The 19,528-nt window shown below is 33.2% G+C and overlaps 1 protein-coding gene across 1 annotated transcript in view; it reads left to right on the top strand.

Annotated features, from left to right (window-relative positions):
• LOC144252158 (roundabout homolog 1-like) overlaps positions 1-19,528 on the top strand; it is a 158,640-nt gene that overhangs the window by 31,451 nt on the left and 107,661 nt on the right. The window contains 1 exon segment of the mRNA XM_077794668.1: positions 17,097-17,148. Within this exon segment, the coding sequence (XP_077650794.1) occupies positions 17,097-17,148 (52 nt within the window).

The raw sequence follows: 19,528 nt of genomic DNA, 5'->3' as shown, positions 1-19,528 counted from the left end.
AAGTTAAGGCTCTCATGACACAATCATTTCACCTCTGAACTTTCTAATAGTGTTTCACGCATGAGCTTTTGAGGGACACCTCAATCTAACCCATATCAGTTGACATAGTAAATAATATTTATTAGGGGTACTATTAGCTGTAAGAAATGTATTTATTCATCCCAGATGGGCTTAAAATGAAAATGAATACCTTTCATGCCATATTTTCATGTTACACTTGCATATACATGGGTACATGTTAAATATGTATGTATTTAATTAAATTTGTATTACAGGTCAGGCTTTATTTAGTTTTTAATATGCTTCATCCCCATAATGAAATTATACTGATGTGTACTAAAATTCTAAACAAGTGATTATAATCATAGAGTAAGTTATTTTTATTATTTTTTACAAATTTGTTCAAGTCCAAATTTTCTGAGCAAACTCAAGAAAATTAAAGATCTGATAAAAATTTCTGAAAACAATAGTGACTACATCAGTTGTTATAAAAACACTTAAGCCTTCATATTTTAATAATTTGGAAATTCGATTGATACAATTTGCCATGCAATGTAATACTAAATGATCTTTTTAAAAAAAATGTTCAAGAGTTCCCTGATGTAGGGCAAATTGGCCATGAAATCTTAAAAAAAATATGTATTTCATGCCAATTTGGATTACATTCATTTTCCTTATTCTTAAATTTCCTGAATTACTTTGTTTTCATTTCTTATAAAAATTTTTAATGATAGTAATCTAGCTTAAACACATGAAAATACAGAGATTCAGATATTTTAAGTGAAATAACTTTAATTTTGCCGTTTGGTCTATACAACACACAGTAACTGCTTTTCCCAGAACAATTTGGGGAAAAAAATGGAAATTTCCTAGGGGAAAATATAGGCTTATCAAAAGTTAGAGCTGTCTTTTTCAGCAGCCTTCAAAGAAGAAGTAAATAAGACATGAAGTTTAGCTTCCCAGCAGGCTTTAATTCAGAAGTTGCTGACCGAATACAAATGTCCATAGCCCTCTGTTGTAAGATTTGTTCATTACCTTGGTCCAGTTGAGAAGATTAGGTGTGAAATATTATAAAATTCAAAGGTAATAGTTTAAAAAAGTGCCAGCTTAAATATTTTATTGTTCATAGGAAATGTGAATGACTCTGGCTCGATATTTATTCATTCCACACTGTGGGAGATTAGGCAGTATAATGGAACTCCTTATAAAATCAATTCAATTTAAAATCAAGTTTTATGATATTTTATTTCTAAAATTATAAATAATATTAAGGTAATTATTATGTTGGTTTTATGTCAGGAGAAGATCCATATAAAATCATGTAAACTTTCAAGTCTTGCTGTGTTAATTTTTTTATAGCTTCTTATTAGAATCCTTCAGGCAGGAAACCAAGAGAGTACAGGAATCCCTCGGAAGTCTCCTGTCTCAGAAATCACTTTCTCCTTTCATTCTTCTTGCACTGTAGACTGTTCTATTTCCTTTACTATTACACTTTTCTATTCTCTTGTTATTCATAAGCTCAGAGAGGCATCAAGCATAGTTTTTAGGTATTTGAGCTTTAAAGCTGCTCTTAGATTCAGAGGTTTCTGCCTTTTATTAGCTGTGTTTCCAGAGTTTCTTAACCTCCTCGGAATTTCAGTTTGTGTGTGTGTGTGTGTGTGTGTGTGTGTGTGTGTGTATATGTATGTGTATATGTTTTGTATTCACTCATGGAGTGTATCATACCCAGGGACGTTTTGGCACTTTGTTATCTCCTCCAACTTTTTAATCTTTTTTGTTTTGAGACAGGGTCTTGCTAAGTGGATCAGGCTGGCCTGGAATTTGTGATTCTCTTGCCACATCTACCTGGGCAGCTTTACAGGAGTCTGCTGCCAAGTCTGGCAAGATTTTGTTTTCTTAACTAGTAAAATGAAGGTAGTAATAGGACTTCTTAGTTTTTTAATAAGGTTGAAATAAATAGCAAATGAGTTAATATGCACAAAATATGTTTAGCAATGTGATGGACATGCAGAGATCATTCAAATTGTCAGCTAAAATTGTTTTATTACTAGTTTTAAAAATGAGACTTGAGTTTAGCTAAAATTCCTAGGCCAGGAATGTAGAGATGATGATACCTGCAAATCTCAACATACTAGTGATACTTACTAGACTGTTTCCTGTGTGGCTTGTAGTTAAAGTTTTCTTAGAAACCTATTTGTCCAGCATTAGAGATGTCCAGTGTCAGAATTTCAGTTTTGTTGGGGCAGGGTGTGGTTTTAGAGTAGGGAACACAAAGGAGGAGACTTAAAGGGTAATCATAGTTCACTGCATTTTGGGTAGCATAAGGATTATGATGGAGTCTATGTTATAAGTATCATGGGATGGAATAGCAGAGGCAGAAGCAGGCTTGTTGTGCCTGGGAGTCAGATACACATTGCATGCCATAGATATGGAACAGTAAGAATGGAACTGTCCTGGATCTCTTTAGAAGGAATACTGCCTTAATAGCTCATTTGGCTTCCTAGTCTTGTGATGTGATCTAGGAGCTGAGGAGGAACTTGAACTGTAAGAAGCAGTATTTCTTTCAGGATCAAATTTTTTACAGCAGGAAAATTTCCTTAAAATGGTCACTGAGGAGAGACTCCCCTTTGACTGACTATCTTCCAGTCTTAGCAGAAAACCCAGACCAAGACACAACCAGTCTTGCAAAACCACACCCCTTGCCTACTTACTCCATTGGCTTAATTTTGGTGAGTTGAAAATCATAGCCAGCTAGTGAGAGACTATGAGGAGAATCTAAACACATACTCCTTCAACACTGCAGGTTTCCATACCTTTGGCAAAAATCAGATTGATTGAGGAGAAAACTAATGACAAAATTGTATGAGTTTTGAATTTTGGTTATTTTCTTGAACTTAAAATGTTCTATTTCAAAAATTTATGATATTATGAGCAAAAAGGCATGGCAAATTAATGCTACTGCCTTAAGATTTCATTGGGTTGCATGGTAAAACTGACTTACAGATATTTCTTGAAGGAATAGTAGCAGATAAATAAAATCAAATAAAATATACCTAAAAAGATGAACATATGAAATATAAGTAAAATAATATTGAAGTATAGCTCTTTCAATAAAAAGAATCAACACTTAATATAATCAAATATTCTTTAAAAACTATGACACAGTAGTAGGAGATAAATATCTTGCTTTCCTGCCCTATATAAGCTCAAATATGTTGAAAAACATGAAATGTTCTGGAAGCTAGGAATATAGAATTTTTACAGCACAGTGGAAAAAGCACTATACTTAGGAATTTTAATCTGCTACAAAAATTACCTGAGTGATCTATAGTAAGACTCTTGATATATCAGGGTTTCTTATTCCTTATTAGTATGATGTTATCTTCTGTTTTCTCAAAAAGTGATAGTATGAATCAGAATTGGTATATGTTATAATGACGAATAAACATAGCATATGAATTCTCATGATGAACAAGAAACAGAAATTGACAGATATGTTAAATGTTGATAGGAAGGAGAGTTTACTGTGACTTTCATCAGTTGGGGGAATTTTTATGCCAAGGTTGTCATCATTTCTTATTTGGATTTTTATAATAGCCTTTTCATAGAGCTTTGCACAAGAACCTAGAAAAATGTTGATAAGCAAGATGACTAAAGTTCCTAAAATTCTTAAACTTAGTCTCACCGTGGAGGTAAATGATCAAGTAGTTAACCTTGTTCACGCATTTTTGTCAGGAAATGGGTCTTGGCCTAAGGAGACCCTTTAAATGTGATACTTCTGCACCATTAGACATAGGATATCAGGGAGAGTCATGTAAACTGAGATTGAGGATGAGTAAGTTAGTCACAAAGAGAAGAGCATGTTGGCTTGCAGAAAGGCCCAAAGAGTTTAATATTTTTGAGAAATAGAAGTTTTGAAAAATATTTTCAATAAGTCCTGGAGTGCTTCAAGGAATTTATTAATGGTAAGGGAAAATAAAAGACTTGAGAGTTTAATGTCAAAATCTTGTAGGAACAAAGCATAATATTGGTCACTTGAGACTTGTTCAGAATATATGTTGAAATTTAAACAATACTGAAGAAAAATACCATATTCAAGTATGTTATAAGAAAGCCTCAAAGAATAAATGTGTATTTGTAAGGTGTATCTTTAATTGATCAGATGTTTTAATTCATGGTCGACCCTGCATATACTGTATGACATTTTGGAAATGGTCTGGAGCACCTGATGTATTAAATTTCTAGATAAACCAAAAATTTTTCTTAACAGTTTTTCTTAAAATGAGTTCAGTACTATATAAGAGGGGTATAATGAAGTTTAATTTTCTGGACAAGAAGAATTTGAAATTGTCTCCTTAAATCACTGTTTCACAAGTTTAAGTCAATTTACTAAATGTTCTCGGTTGCATTTCCATGATTTTGATAGCTCACTTGATTACTTAATTTTTGAAATATCTTGCTCACTCCCCCAAAATAACTTGCTAATGCAAAGTGTTTTGCTTTCTATCAATTTGTTGCCCTTTATTCAAAATGTATTTTGAGTTCCCTGGGCAGTAAATCTTGGGTTTACAGAGTATTTGCTGAACAGATAATTGACAATGGTGTTAATGATAAGGCAGATATCATTGTTGTTGTTTCTCACATTGGTAGCTTCTTGCCTAGGATTGGGGAATTAAAATTATTTATTTAGTTGGTTTTTCTTGGTTATTTTATGAGTTCCTTCAAGTTAGTATAAACTTTTAAAGGTAATAGTACTCAGTTCTTTGTAAATAAGGTGACTGGATAGAGAATATAGTGGATAATAGCTGATAACCCTACAATCAAAGTATGCTACATCTTGCTGATTATTGTGATTTGTACTCTCTTTCACAGAAAGGATTCCCAAGAAATAATGTAAAATCTTGGCTCCCTAGAGCCTCCTGTGCTTCTCCATGTTCACAGCTTCTTCCAGGCAACAGAGGTTATGTCATCAAAGTTGGTAACTGCATCTTACAGCAATAAGAAGTGTGGAGATTTATTAAAATTTATTTCCTCCCATTCGTCTTTGTTTACTGTTAGTCTTTTCCTCATGCTCTTCCTTCCTGTTCTGTTCTTAGTTGCTCTCTTTATATCAAAGAAGACATTTGGAATTTGTTTTTTAGGGCTTGGCTAGATTCACTTAGCATAATCTGCTCTAATGCCATCCATTTCCCTGCAAATTCTATGATTTTGTCATTTCTTAGTGCTGCATAATACTCCATTGTGTATAGATGCCGGAGAGATAAGGGAAAGCATATGGAAATGGTAGGAGACCTTCAATGATACACAAAATTATAAGAGGTTATGAGGGGCAAGGGTGAGGGAAAAAAAGGGGAGAGAATTTAACAACAGCAGAGGAGGTAGAGAGGGAAGATAGGAGGGGAGGGGAGGGGAGGGGGGATAGCAGGGGATAGGAAAGGTAGCAGAATACAACAGTCACTAATATGCCATTATGTAAAAATGTGAGTATGTAACAGATGTGATTATGCAATCTGTATTTGGGGTAAAAAAGGGAGTTCAAAACCCAATTGAGTCAAATGTATGAAAGATGATATATCATGAGCTCTGTAATGTTTTGAACGATCAATAAAAATAAAAAAAAATAAAATTATTTCCTGATGTTTCAGTATACCTAGTGTCTAATAAAAGTACCTTACCAAAAGTTTGAATTTATATGAAAACTATATTGGAGCTCTGTTAAAGATATCATTCTTTCTACTTCCAGATGAAAGTGTCAAATTGGTAGGATCCCTATATTTAACTTCTAAGAAGTTGTAGTCACTTCTATAGCTCTTTTTAAATGACTTTAGATGTCATTTCATGTTTCTTTTCTTAGCCAATGTGTTATGGCCACTGAAGTTGGGGAAAAAGCTATTTTTTTTTTATGTCGGGTGCATCACAAGACTTAGTTTATTATGGATAGATGGTTCCCACTGTTCTTAGCTTTTTTTTTTCCCCTGAAGTACTCTTGAGTGTATATTTTCATTTTTGCATTTACATATAAACTAATATAAATATTCCTGTGTTCCCACAGATTTATTTTGATCAAATTATTTACATGCCTGAATCATGTTTTCAATATTTTTCCCCTTTTCCCATATGATCAGGACTTCAAGATTACTATTGTGATTTTTTCAGTGCTCTATTAATTTTTTTTGGCGCAATCTGACATAAAAGTACAAAGTATTTTTATTTATTGCTTGTGAACCAATAAATTTATAATTAGAGTCTTAGCTACTCCTTCTCCAATGTACGCTTTTCAGTACTTTTTTTTAACTACTGAAAGTATATCATTTTTCACTTACTCCAAGTTAGCCATTTTTAATCACATTTGAGCTATTAACTGCAGATTTTTTATATGTAGTTATTCATAATTCCTCAAACATTTATTTTCTTTTATAATTTCATTCAAATATTTGTATTTTTTTAAAAAGCCTTTATTTTTTTTTCTGAAAATATTTATTTCACTTTTAAGATAATTTTTTCCTACATATGGAATCCAAGTTTGATTTGAATTTCAACTTTCTGCTTTCCCTAGCACTTAAAAGATGTTCCATTATTTCCTCCCCTTCATTGTTTCTGATGAGAAATCAGAAGTAATTTGTATAATTGTTTCCCTTATATTTATGTATATATGTATGTATGTATTTATTTTTAAGATTTTTTTATTTCTTACATGACAATAGTGGAATGCATTACAATCATAATTATCCATTAACAGCACAATTTTTTACAAAGCTTTTCATTTTTAAGAGCAGTTTTAGGTTCACAGAAAATTGAGAGGCTGTTATTTCATTTTTAAACCCTCAACAATGGGGAAATATATAGGAGTTAAAATTGAGTTCTGGCCTTCAAGGAATTCAGTCTATAGGAGAATATTTACACTAAGAAATGCATATATCATGGTAAAGTAAGAACATTACTCTTAGTCAAGTACTATATACAGTTTTCAGTGGATCATAGAAAGGAGGACATCTCCATCTTTTCGGGGTAAATTAGAGAAGGTTCTATATGAATTCACATTTAAGCTAAGCCATAAATAGTGACTAGGATTCTATTTGTGGGATCAGTAAAGCAAGAGTATACCAAACAGAAAGGAACAGAATGAATGGAATGGTGGAATGTGAGAAGGCAAGGTGAGTTTGAGGATTAACAGCATATAAAAGTAATGTATAATGGGAATGATGTACTATAAAAAGAAGAATTGAAACAGGTAGATGGGACCAAGACAAGAATATTCTTGCATGCCATGCCAAGAAATTCCGAATACAGTCAACCCTCTATATCAATAAGAATCCATATCCATGGATTCATATACTAACAAATTGAAAATATTTTGGGAAAAAGCTATTGTCTTTAATGGACACATGCAGACTTTTAATCATTTTCCCCCAAACAATACAGTAATATAACAACTACTTTCAGAGCATTTACATTAGGTATTACAAGCATTTCATTAGGTATTACAAGTAATCTACAAGTGATTTAAAATATAGGAAGCATGTGTATAGGGTATGTGCACATTATACACCATTTTTGTAAGGGACTTGAATATCTTCAGATTTTAGTATCCATGGGGGTCCTGAAATCAGTCTCCCTAGATTCTAAAGGTTGCATATCTTAAGGCAAAAGTTTCTTATGCATGTTCTCTTGAATATTTTAGTATGAAATGTTAATATATATATTAGTGCTAAAGAGATTTTAGTGTCAAAAAGGTGAGGGGAATACTGAGTTAAAAATAGTTAAGCCAAAAATTAGGCAATAAAAGACAGGTTATGACACTCTAACATGTCTTATAAATGGTGTTTGAAATGCTAGAGTTACAGCAGTTGGTAGCAAGATATATTTGAAAAACAATTTAAGTGAAAATAAAACAATCTTCTTGATGTTGTTTTATTACTATTTGAAGTTGAGAGCTTTAACATGGGTAGATAAAATTCTTCATTCCTTAAAAGAGATCAAGAGGAGTTTTCAAAATAAAACAGGGTCATTCCTTTACAGTAATTTAGTACTCTCCAAGAGATCTCTGATTTATAATTTGGTCTCCTGAATGGACTTACCTGCAGGGAAGAAGATTCCCTGGGAAGATAAATCATCAGTGAATAAATTGTCTTTCTCATTTATGTTAGTCTCCTGCATGCTTAATTAGCAAGGATCAGTCTCCAAAGGTATGATCACTCCTTTATGGGGAGATGAAAATTGAAATCTTTTACCATGAGAGTCTAGGACAGATTTGGATCCTGGTGACTTCACCAAAAGTATTTCTCAACATTATATATTCTTCCCATAATCCATTGTCCTATGTAATCAGTAAATTAAGAAAACTAATCAATGTCTTCTGAATGCAGGCATCTGCTTTCTTATGCTTAATTATACTTGAGAAACCCATGTTGAATAAAATACTCTCCATTTTCTAAATGTTAAAATGCCATTATCATTTATATTGCATTTATTTTATTTCACAAGATCCTGGTAATAAACAATTTGACAATAGTACTTACTGACTTGCCTTCCCTACAGGGTAATGATGATAATAATGTGGGTTTTTTAATTTTATTTTTTATTCCAACAATAAAGCTTCCATCTGTCATTCTTTTCTGTATACTAAAGTAATACTGCTCCTGGCATGGGTCACATTTGTAAATGTTTCATTTATGAACCATTCCTCCTCCTGACTCCTCTGCAGTACAGAAACATGCCAATAAAGATGAGCTGTCTTGTAGTTCATGTGCCTCTCAATTTGGCATTACATTCACTCTGACATTTCCTCAATAGTTTTCAGTAGGAAGTTGTCCTACATAATTCTTATGACTTTATTTATCAAATAATTGTGCTAAAAGCTCTTTAATGTGTAAATTATATGACAACTGATTGTCTTAATATTTTATTTAAGTGTTCACATTTTTCCTTCCCATTTCTCTTATTATAGACCATTCTGTTGCACCAACAATATTACTTAACAATTCAATTTAGTGTTCTAGAAGACAATACACATCCTTTAGGTAGTCAAGGATATTGAAATTATGGTAAAAGGGTTGGAAAATTATGTTTTTATTCAAATTATTCTTTGATAGCATCTCCTCAGTATATTATTTTATGAGTAAATTATCAAGTTTCATGATCTGATAAACACATCTTGAAACAGTTGGCTGAGAAATTTGAGTATTCAGAAACAGTTGAGTTAGTTGCTTTAGAGAAGCATCTTCAATATTGGCAGTTTAACTCCACTTTTTTTTTTTTTTTTTTTTTTTTTTTTTTTTAGAGACTAGTGGATTTTGTGGATAGTAATTCTAGAATCAACTGAAAAGCCCAGATTTAGAAAATTTAAGATAAAACGGGATTCAGATCTCTGTTGAAAACTCCTGGAACGGATCAATTAAAAGAGAAAGGGAGAAGCAAAGCTGTTTTTATTGTACTACTTACCTGGGGATATGCGTAAGAAATGTGGCCAAATGAGAAATACTGTATTTTCTCTGATATTATATAAGATCAGAATTATCTGAAGTATTTTTTACTTAATTATATTGTTTTAGATTGCTAACGAGTCTTTATGGATTGTTTATCCAATCCTTTGTCTATTATTTATACAATGTAATTATGCTACCAGTGTTTTTGCTTGATTTAGAGTGCAGCAAAAGATGATTATTTTTGAAATAAAGGTGATATGTGTTAAAAGATTCGGATGCTTTATTCTGCACTGCCTAACACTAGAGGTTGACACCAACCTTATCACCCAATAAAAAGTAATGGGAGTTATTTTGCTTTTTCCTTCTCTATGTTCCAAGCTCACACAAGGTTACATTTTTTTTTTTGGTTATTGTTGTTACCATTGTTGAATTAATGCCACATTTTAAGAAAGAAGAGCTGTTATTGCTGTGACTCTTCTTCATGTGTTTCTGTTGAAAGAAGTCCTTGGAGACCATCCAAATCTGTCCTGCAGCTTACTTCACCAAGGAGAATGTCTAGGGGTTATGGCTGGCCATCTGGGATACCTGCATCTCATTGTCACTAAGGAGCCATACAAGGCATTTCTGTAGTTCACAACAGCTTGTTGTCCAGTCTGTAGGTCAAGGATCCAGGCAGAACTGACAACATTGCTATGAAGAGATATCCTGCCCATGCAGAATCAGTGGAAAATTGTTTAAGAACAATAGACTAAACTACAATTCTAAAGTCTCATCTCAGTTTCTTTGGAAAATAGCATGAAAATGATTCCATGGTAAAGAACTGAGATTTTTCAGAAAAAAATCACTTCTAATCCTAGGTGCTTTAGAAAAATTTACATTTCATATTAATCCTGCTAATCAAACTGTTACTACTATAAGTGAATATTTCCAATCTTTTAGAAAATTATAAAAATTAAGTATCACACATATTTTTCATTAGTAAGATAATGCCTATGTGTGTCTTGTATGTATTACCTGAACTGTTTCTCTTTTAGCATTCTAAATCAGTATTCTATTAATCCATTATTTGGATGGTATTTCTTAAATGTCTTAGTATTTCTAGTAAAAAGCACAGATTTTTGAATGCAAAGTCTATAAAAGGAAATGAGATAAATTATATGACAGTTTGGTGGTTAGCAATTTGAAATCATCTTTGAAGCCCTTAATATAATTAGCAGTTTCGTTTTTGGTCTGTTAAATTCAAGTCACATTAGGTTAATGTAATTAAAAGCAGAAAAGATTTTGTGTAGCCAAACTAGTTAATTAGGCCCAGTCGGTTTAGTGTGTTCATCTTTATTTCTGATTGTGAGCTCTGATTGCAGGGTAAGCTGTGTACTCCATAGAATAACTAAACCAAAAAGCTTACTTAATTTACTTTTTTATAAAGAAGCATGCTTTTATGTTTGCAAAGATAATACGAATTTTCTCCTGTATTCCGAAAATAAAAATAATGATGGTAGATTTTTTTTTCATGCGAATCAGGAGATATAAATGATTTTCTTCACTTTGGGCAGAAAAAAATGTACTTTATACCTGAGTTTTCATTATTGTTATTCAGTAAACAGGTCAGAAAAGGAGATAAAGCCTTAGACAAAGGGATTTCCTCTTGCTCCAGAGCAGTCTTTAAGTGTTTCTAGAGGACTTTCACTTCTCAGGAAGATAATCAAGTCTACTTACTCATAGAGACTATTTCTGCTGTATAAAATCAAATGGATTGACTACACTGAAGACTTTTATACTTCAGCGTCTTCAAAACATTTTCTTTTTAAAAAAATTCTGACTCTTCCAATGAAGAATATAAAGTTTAAAGATATTTGAGACTTTGAAAAAAAAATTTTACCACCCTTCTTCTCTTCCTTCCTGTCTCCTTCCCCACAAGGAGCAAGACTACTGGGACCTTCTTTTTGTTTTGCTTTCATCAAGTATGTATATGGCTGAGGCCCCCCTTTAAGCACTGTCTAGAGCTTATGGAAATGTGGGCTTCTAATGTGGTTACCACTGGGGCTGGTAAGGTGGATGGTAATGAGGAAGCAAGACCTCTGCCTTGGATTTTTGACATAGGCTAGATGCCAGCATATTGTCTGCAAGCTGAACACGTTCTGCTTCTGCACCCCCAGGATTATGTTAATTGAAATAGTGCTGCAGCAGCTCAGTGTTTAACATTGTGTCTGTTCATTATACAAACTAGTTTTTGATAGGTTTACAATTTGGCTGTCAAATCCAGCTGTAGGAAGAAACCTGCCAAGAAACATTTCTTAGATTGTTTCAAATAGTGCCGTTTTCACATTTCTAGTATTTTGTGTGTGTTATACATATTTTTCCTCCTTTCACAGAGAGAGGAAATGTCAAATTTTCTTTAAAAATGGGCATCCTAAATTTACAATAGGTATTACATATGACTCAACATAAATTGGTGATGATTAAAAGTACATTATGTACCAACTGAAAGCTGGTATGCTAATTTGATGGAGGGCACCATACTATGTGCTGTTTCTGTTCTGTGTTTTGAAAAGAATAGGACACTTTGTATTCCATATTGGTTGTTGTGGCAAAGAGAACTAAGGCTTCAGTTCAGCCATTGCCAAATGGCATTGCCATAATTCCTAAATCAATTTGATTTTATAGAAATGATAGACTATTATTATATTTTTTTCTCCTTTTGTCCAACTGTGTTGCTTGTTCCTTATAGTTTTATGAATTTCTGTGTTTATAATCTTTGAGGAAATCAGTTTCTCTCAGGCTTAATGAAGCTTGTTTAAAATTCCATTGGAATTAACATCTTTGGGATTCTTAAATGTTATTGCCAGGATACTAAATGGGATGTTGTATTTTATAGTGAAATTGTCTTATTGATGGAGTGGGCAGGGGTTGTGGGCTTGAGAAGTGTTTATACCAATTGGGGAAGTCCAATCAATTTTTTTCCAAATAGAATAAATGTGTCTTACATCATCTAATTTTATCTTCTCCTTCCATTTATCATTTTAATTCATCCTTTCTCCGTAGTCCAGAGCTCGACCTTTAGAACAAAGTGTCTCAGAATAAGCACTATTGATGTTTTGAGTCAGATAGTTCTTTAATGTGAAGGATTACCCTGTACTTTGTAGGATGTTTAATAGCATCTCTGCCAGGTACCCACTAGATACCAGTAACACTGTCTCTGCTCCTAATTCATTCATTCTTTCTTTCTTTTTCTTTTTTATACAAACTGGGTCTAATATATATATATATATATATTCAATGAACCTTTATTTTATTTTATTGATATGCAGTGCTGAGAATCAAACCCAGTGCCTCACACATGCTAGGCAACTACTCTACAACTATGACTCCAACTGCTTTTTTTCTTTTTAATCTTTTTTGTAGTTGCAGACAGAATGCCTTTATTTTATTTATTTTTATTTTTATGTGGTGCTGAGGATCGAACCTCATGCATGCTAGGCAAGTGCTCTGCCGCTGAGCTACAGCCCCAGCCCTCCAGTTGCTCTTTCTTTCTTTTTTGTTTTCATTTTTTTGATGGTGGGACTTGAGCCCAGGCCCTTGAACATGCTATAAAAGTGTCCTACACTGAGATACATCCTTAGTCCCCCTTTCTCCTACTTCTGACAATCAAATATGTACATATATATCCAGATATTGCCAAATATACATGAGGAAAGATTAGGGTGATTGCCCTCACTGAGAATCATTGTTTTGGAGGAAACATTTATAACATATAAAGCCTAAGTATAACTTATTTGTTAGGCTTTACAGTGTTAATACACATGCATATTTTTCCAGATAAAACAAATGAAAGATATGTTAGTTATTAATTTTAATAGAATAATGCTAGATTTGGCCTAACAAAGGAGATTACTTTTGATTAGACAGGAATCTCTTGAATCAATTTTTAGGTTTTTTTTTAGTTTTATTTATTTTATTGTTTTTTAAATACACGATAGCGGAATGCATTATAGTTCTTATTATACATATAGAGTACAATTTTTCATATCTTTGTATATAGAGTATGTTTAGGCCAATTCATGCCTTTATACATGTACTTTTTTTTGCATTACAATTCTTATTACACATATATACCACAATTTTTTCATATCTGTTTATACATAAAGTATGTTTACACCCAATAAGAATCTTCATACATATACTTTGGATAATGATGTCTATCACATTCCACTGCCCTTGCTAATCCCCTGCCCCTCCCTATCTTTCCCACCCCTCTTCCCTATCTAGAATTCATCTAATCCTCCAATGCTGCCCCTCCCTACCCTACTATGAGTCAGCCTCCTTATATCAGAGAAAACATTCAGCATTTGGTTTTTGGGGATTGGCTAACTTCACTTAGCATTATCTTCTCAAATGCCATCCATTTACCTGCAAATGCCATGATTTTATTCTCTTTTAGCGCTGAGTAAAATTTCATGTGTATATATGCAACATTTTTTTTTATCTGTTCATCCACTGAAGGGCATCTAGGTTAACTCCAAGTTTACCTATTGTGAATTGTGCTGCTATAAAAATTGATGTAGCTGTATCCTTGTAGTACGCTGTTTTTAAGTCCTTTAGGTATAGTCCGAGGAGAGGGATAGCTGGGTCAAATGGTGGTTCCATTCCCAGATTTCCAAGAAAACTCCATATTGCTTTCCATATTGGCTGCACCAATTTGCAGTCCCACCAGCAGTGAATGAGTGTGCCTTTTTCCCCACATCCTTTCCAACACTTATTGTTGTTTGTCTTCATAGTAGCTGCCATTCTGACTGGAGTGAGATGATATCTTAGAGTAATTTTGATTTGCATTTCTCTGATTGCTAGAGATGATGAGCATTTTTTCATATATTTGTTGATTGATTGTATGTCCTCTTCTGAGATGTGTCTGTTCAGGTCCTTGGCCCATTTGTTGATTGGGTTATTCGGGTTTTTTTTTTCATGCTTAGCTTTTTGAGTTCTTTATATATCTTAGAGATTAGTGCTCTATCTAATGTGTGAGGGAGGTGAAAGATCTATACAATGAAAACTACAGAACCCTAAAGAGAGAAATCAGAGAAGACCTTAGAAAATGGAAATGCTCTTGGATAGGCAAAATTAATATTATCAAAATGACCATACTACCAAAAGCACTATAGAGATTTAATGAGATTTTGATCAAAATCCCAGTGTCATTCCTCATAGAAATAGAAAAAGCAATCATGAAATTCATCTGGAAAAATAAGAGATCCAGAATAGCTAAAGCAATCCTTAACTGGAAGAGTGAAGCAGGTGGCTATACCAGACCTTAAACTATATTACAGAGCAGTAGTAACAAAAACAGCATGGTATTGGCACCAAAACAGACTGGTAGACCAGTGGTACAGAATAGAGGACACAGAGACTAACCCACAAAATTACAATTATCTTATATTAGACAAAGGTGCCAAAGACATGCACTGAAGAAAAGATAGCATCCTCAACAAATGGTGCTGGGTAAACTGGAAATCCATATGCAACAAAATGAAATTAAACCCCTATCTCTCACCATGCACAAAACTCAACTCAAAATGGATCAAGGATCTAGGAATTAGACCAGAGAGACTCTGCATCTAATAGAAGAAAAAGTAGGCCCTAATCTTCATCATGGGGGATTAGGACCCAACTTCCTTAATAAAACTCCTATAGCGCAAGACTTAAAACCAAAAATCAATAAATGGGATGGAATCAAACTAAAAAGTTTCTTCTCAGCAAAAGAAACAATCTGTGAGGTGAACAGAGAGCCCAAATCCTAGGAGCAATTTTTATCCTTCACACATCAGATAGAGCACTAATCTCTTGAATCAATCAAGTGCATAGTATAATATACAATTATTATAACTGGTAGATATTTTTTGTTTTGTCTATATGTACGTATCTCTGTGTGTATTGAAAGATTGTCTGGGATTTAAAAATGTTTATAAATATCTTATATAATTTTTGTATATATAGTACTATCTTAGAAAATATTAATGAAGATTACCGTAAGTGGAAAATCAAAGGTGCAATTTGGTTGATGTTTTTCAGTCATTGACAGCTAAAATCGTTGTTATTGATGTAAGAAAATACATTTTTTAAATTTAAAATGTTTTATAAATTTAATTTTTAAAGCTTTTATAAGTTTGGAAGATTTTTTTGCATCAGTATGTAAATTATATATGCATTGCAGTCATGATGTTTATCCATTTAGTTCTATGCTACTAAGAATAAAAAAACTTCTCAAGATACTTGACTCATCAAAGAACATTTCTTAAAAAAATTGTTCAAATGGTACATATTATTAGTATTTGTATACTTACAAAAGATAGAGAAAATATTTGTAGAAAGCCTAGTGGATTAGTTTTTTTTTTGGGGGGGGGGTTACTGAGGGTTGAACTCAGGGGCACTTGATCATCGAGCCACATCCTCAGTCCTATTTTGTATTTTATTTAGAGACAGGGTCTCACGGAGTTGTTTAGCACCTCACTTTTGCTGAGGCTGGCTTTGAACTCCAGATCCTCCTGCCTCAGCCTCCTTACCTGCTGCGATTACAGGCATACAGCAAAACACCTGGCTCTAGTGGGTTATTTTTCATTTATATACTAGATACAATTCAATTGTAAATGATAACTGTAAAGTAAATTTATATAAAAAAATAGAAACAGTTTTTTCTATTTATATTAAATACTGAAAACACCAATATGTGTTCCCAAAGCATGCCTCCTTGTCAAATGAATTATCAAGTTTTTCCATAATTGAGCTGAGTTATTACAGTCAGGAATGTAATAACAGGGTGTGTACTACAAAGTCTTTTGGATTTCTTAGCTCTCTTTGAGTTTTGGTTCATCTCATTATTGTTTCCTACCATTCATCTCACAATTGGAATTGTTCCATGTCTTGAGAATCTCCAGGCAATCCTCTCTTAACTCCTACTAACAAAATTCTCCTCCTCCATTTATAAGAATTCCTTTAAAATATAATAGCATTGGGCTGTATTATAATAATAATGTTATTCCCATGTGTGCATAAGCAAGACTAGACATTGCCAAGTATTTAAAAATTATAAAAGTAAATTAGTACTATATTATACAAAAGCTTAGAAATAAATCTCTACTGTTGAAAATTATTTATATGTTATTATGTTTTGGCTCTCATTTTCTACATATGTTTAAAACATACACTTAAATATGTTTTAAAATTATTCCCAAAGCCTTGCATTTGATTTTAGATAAAATACCTTGACTTATTGATTTTAAGAACAAAAATAATGTTTAAACCATTTGTTTCCTCTGTTTTTCCTATCTCTTTTATCTATTATTGTGTAATTCCTTCTGAAATTAATCAGTTTCCTAAATAAACATACCAGGACATTCAAGGTTAGATTCTGAGGCTGAGAAGGAAGCTGAATGTGTTGTCCAAAATACAGAACCAAAAAAGTACATCTAGGGCCTGGGGTTGTAGCTCAGCAGGGGAGTGCTTGCCTAGAACATGAGAGGTGCTGGATTGATTCTCAGCACCACATAAATATAAATAAATAAAATAAAAGTATTGTGTCCAAGTATAACTAAAAAAAATATTTAAAAAAGTACATCTAGGACCACATCTCAGATCAATTACGTTCTCTTTCAGTACTGGGGTTTTTCACTCTTCTTTTAGCTATAATAAGTTTGTTTCTTCAGAATATTTAGAAATGTTCATGTGTTACAAAGTAAGTATATGATGAAAGGTGATAGTGGGTCTTCATTGGAAGGTCTTGATTTTATGATACTCAAATTGTTCTGACTCTCAAGCATTCAAGTTTATTAAACTCAAATTTATTAAAGAGTAATGATGATAACAGGATTGTGGGCTGTGCATGTATTTTCATCTGTCCAACTCACATAACCAGAGACCCATATCTTGCCTAGAATCTTAGCCCTGTTCCAACTTGTTATGTGACATCAGACAAGTCACTTTCCTCCCAGAAAATTCTGACTGTTTACTAGGCATGGTGACAGGTTCTGAGGCTATGAAGAGGAATTAGATATGCTCCTCTGCCTTGTAATTCACAGTCAGGAAGGAAAATCTGACATTTAAAAGCACAATTAGAACATGTTGTAATGATGAACACAGTGGAGGTGAGTGGGAGGTACGGTTGCAGTTTGCTGAGCTGCTGATCCCTTTAGTGAGAAATGAGGGTATTATAACACATTTGCTGCCATTCTAACTGTGGGATTTCACTAAAGACCAATATTTAAAATGATATGTTTACACCAAAAGCATCTCCTGAAACAAAATAGGTGGCACCAAGAACCAAGAGTCTCAAGCTGGGTTTTCATTTTATTTAAGAATCCTACTTCAAGGTTTTCTGAGATGATTGCAGATGCATAAGAAACACACAGACATGTAATGCTGATGCTGATTTCAGTGCTATTTATGAGAGGAAACATGGGAACATTTTAAATATCTATCAGTAGGGGAAAAATTTGACAAAATATGTAAAACCATACAATGAATACTATGTAGCCATTTAAATTAATGCTGAATAACTGTTCTATATTTTAGCAATTAAAATGTAAAAGTCTCCTCATTTTCATTGAAAATTCAGGTCACAGAAGACCACATGATTCTATTTTAGTAAAGTAGAATTTTAATATGTACATATGTTCATATGTATATATGTTTATGCATATCTTATTGCCTGTGTGCATATACTACATTTGTGAATACTTATATATGTATGAGTATATATATATATATATATATATATATATATATATATACACACACACACACATATACATGCACACACATACATGCAGAGAGAAAGCTAAAAAGAAAGATCACAAAACATGGATAATAATTAGCTCTGGAAATTATTTTTCTTTTTAGTGTGACATATATTTTCTTCCCTGATTTATTCAAAAATTTAAATACATATGGAAGCAATGAAATTATAATTGTATATTTTAACATTTATTTTTTAATTGTTTATTGTAATTTGTTATACATGATGGCAGAATGCAATTCCTTTCATAATGCACATATAGAGCACGATTTCTCAAGTCACTGATTGAACACAAAGTATTTTCACACCGTTGGTGTCTTCATACATGTACTTAAGGTAATGATGTCTAATTTATTCCACCATCATTCCTACCCCTTTAAGGCTTTCTTTCCCCTTCCTCTCCTTTGCCCTATCTAAAGTTCTTCCATTCCTCCATGCTCCTCCTACCCCATCACCATTATGAATCAGCATCTGCTGCAGTCCAGCTGCAGCAAAATAACCAGGGTGGGGGGGGGTGACGAACAACTTGTGTACATTGATACAGCAGGAGTGGGAGCCGTTTATTGTAGGACAACAGAGGTATTTATACATTCCACACAGCTTATCTTAATTAACATAAACTAGATACAGCAGTCAACCAATAAGGAATCTCCACACTTAAAGGCTCGATGGCGTTACTTCACAAACACTCCCTCTGGCAAAATGCCAGGTGCCATCCTGACTTGTTTACAGACTCTAACAAGCATCCTCACATCAAAGAAAACATTTGGCTTTTGGTTTTTTAGGATTGGCCTGATTCACTTGGAATTCTCCAACTTTGTCCATTTACCTGCAAATGCCATGATTTTATTCTCTTTTAATGCTGAGTAATGTTCCACACATCAGACAGAGCACTAGTCTCTAGGGTATATAAAGAAAACTCAAAAACCTTAACAACAAAAAATCAAACCCAATCAATAAAGGGGCCAAGAAACTGAACAGACACTTCTCAGAAGAGTATATACAATCAATCAACAAATGTATGAGAAAATGTTCAACATCTCTAGCAATTATAGAAATGCAAATCAAACTAAGATTTCATCTCACTCCAGTCAGAATGGCAGCTATTAAGAATACAAACAACAATAAGTGTTGGTGAGGATGTGGGGGAAAAGGCACATTTATACATTGCTGGTGGGACTGCAAATTGCAGCAGCCAATCTGGAAAGCAGTATGGAGATTCCTTGGAAAACTTGGAATGGAACCATCATTCCACCCAGCTTTCCCACTCCTCGGTCTTTACACAAAGGACTTAAAAAGAGCATACTACAGGGACATAGCC

This window comes from Urocitellus parryii, unplaced genomic scaffold (assembly GCF_045843805.1).
Source record: "Urocitellus parryii isolate mUroPar1 unplaced genomic scaffold, mUroPar1.hap1 Scaffold_37, whole genome shotgun sequence".
In the NCBI taxonomy this organism is placed as follows: domain Eukaryota; kingdom Metazoa; phylum Chordata; class Mammalia; order Rodentia; family Sciuridae; genus Urocitellus; species Urocitellus parryii.
The sequence above is the reverse complement of the archived record's forward strand: the minus strand, read 5'-3'. Positions and strand labels throughout refer to the sequence as shown.